Source organism: Musca autumnalis, unplaced genomic scaffold (genome assembly GCF_047663935.1).
Source record: "Musca autumnalis isolate F117 unplaced genomic scaffold, ASM4766393v1 scaffold_2, whole genome shotgun sequence".
NCBI classification, from domain to species: Eukaryota; Metazoa; Arthropoda; class Insecta; order Diptera; family Muscidae; genus Musca; species Musca autumnalis.
Genome location: NW_027411755.1, coordinates 195,040,051 through 195,041,917, shown reverse-complemented (window position 1 = coordinate 195,041,917; position 1,867 = coordinate 195,040,051). Strand labels below are relative to the sequence as shown.

Here is a 1,867-nt window from a genome sequence, read left to right as displayed (position 1 = left end):
GGTCAGCGTGTCTACTTTACAGAAGCAAATGCAGCGCTAAGAGCAGAACGACCACCAGCGACAACATTAACAAATTTCTTTTCGACATGCCAAAGCGATCCATTCGCAAGGACTTTACTCTATTCTGAAATGCCACGATATTACACGTGGAACGCTGCATCGAAGAAATTCCAACGCCGGAAAAAAGGTGATACTGTTGCTGGCTTTGCTGATGTTTATTCGACTGATGCTCGGACGAATATACACAATTCATCCACGCCAAGACGAATGCTTCTATCTTCGCTTGCTTTTGCTGAACATTAGAGGCCCCACATCCTTCGATTCCCTTCGTACTGTGGATGGTGTGCTGTGCACCAATTTTCGGGAGGCTTGCCAACGTTTGAATTTGCTCGAAAACGATTCACATTGGGACTTAACGCTCGCCGATGCAATTGTTTCTGCGCCAGCGAATCAAATTCGTACATTGTTTGCGATCATCATAGCCACATGTAATCCATCGAATCCACGCATTATTTGACAAATACAAGGACGATATGGCTGACGACATTTTGCACAGAGTTCGCACGACAACTTTGAATTTCGATCTTGAAATTAACGAAGAGATACGCAACGAAGTTTTAGTTCTGGTCGGAGACATGTGCTTGCTCATGTGCGGCAGTCTCATGTCGACATTAGGATTGCCAGCGCCCAATCGTTCGATCCACGATACATTCAATTCCGAATTGCAACGAGAGAAAGCCTACGATCGAGATGAGCTCGCCGAAAGAGTCCGAACAAATGTGCCATTATTGAATCCCGAACAGAAGAACGTGTACGATTCTCTAATGAAGGTTGTTGACGATGGAACAGGAGGCATTTACTTTCTCGATGCTCCAGGTGGGACAAGCAAGACATTCGTCATTTCGTTGATTCTGGCAACAATTCGGTCAAGATCACAAATTGCGTTAGCTGTTGCATCTTCTAGAATTGCTGCCACATTGTTGGAAGACGGTAGAACTGCACATTCCGCTTTGAAGCTGCCGATAAATCATCACACTGTTGACGATCCAACGTGCCCAATAACCAAGAATTCGTCGACAGGCAAATTGATGCGAGAATGCAAAATCATCATTTGGGATGAATGCACGATGGCGCATAAACAAGCTTTGGAGGCAGTTGATCGAACAATGAAGGATCTACGAGGTGATTTAAGACGATTTGGTGGGGCTTTGATATTGCTCTCCGGAGATTTCCGTCAAACACTTCCCGTCATCCCGAAATCTTCTGCTGCTGATGAACTTAACGCATGCCTAAAATCTTCGTTTTTGTGGCGGCATGTCCAGAAGTTGCAATTGACCACAAACATGAGAGTCGCATTGCAGAACGACCCATCGGCTGCTGAGACAACTGCTGGAGCTTGGCAACGGCCAAATTCATATTGATGTTTCGACTGGATTGATATCGTTCCCTGAAAATTTTTGTGAATTCACATCGTCCAAGGAGGAACTCATCAGCAAAGTGTTCCCCGGCATTCCACAAAATTACAAAAATCTCGATTGGATTGCTGAACGGGCAATACTAGCAGCGAAGAATAAGGACGTGGATAGCTTAAACTTAATTATTTAAAGTCAAATCGCAGGGCAACTGCACACGTACAAATCTGTTGACTCCGTAACCGATCAAAATGAAGCGACTAACTACCCGACGGAATTCTTGAACTCACTTGATATACCAGGAACTCCCCCGCATAATTTACAGCTGAAGGTGGGACGGTCATAATTATGTTGCGGAATCTCAATCCTCCAAAATTGTGCAACGGTACGCGGCTGTCCGTCAAAAACCTAATGAACAATGTGATTCAGGCGACAATCATCAAGGGCAAATTCAA

At 44.8% G+C, this 1,867-nt stretch overlaps 1 protein-coding gene across 1 annotated transcript; it reads left to right on the top strand.

Annotated features, from left to right (window-relative positions):
- The first annotated feature begins 533 nt into the window (after positions 1 to 533).
- LOC141392483 (uncharacterized) lies at positions 534 to 1,421 on the top strand. Its single transcript, XM_073965420.1, has one exon. The coding sequence runs from the start codon at positions 534 to 536 to the stop codon at positions 1,419 to 1,421; it is 888 nt and encodes a 295-aa protein (XP_073821521.1).
- The last annotated feature ends 446 nt before the right edge of the window (positions 1,422 to 1,867 follow it).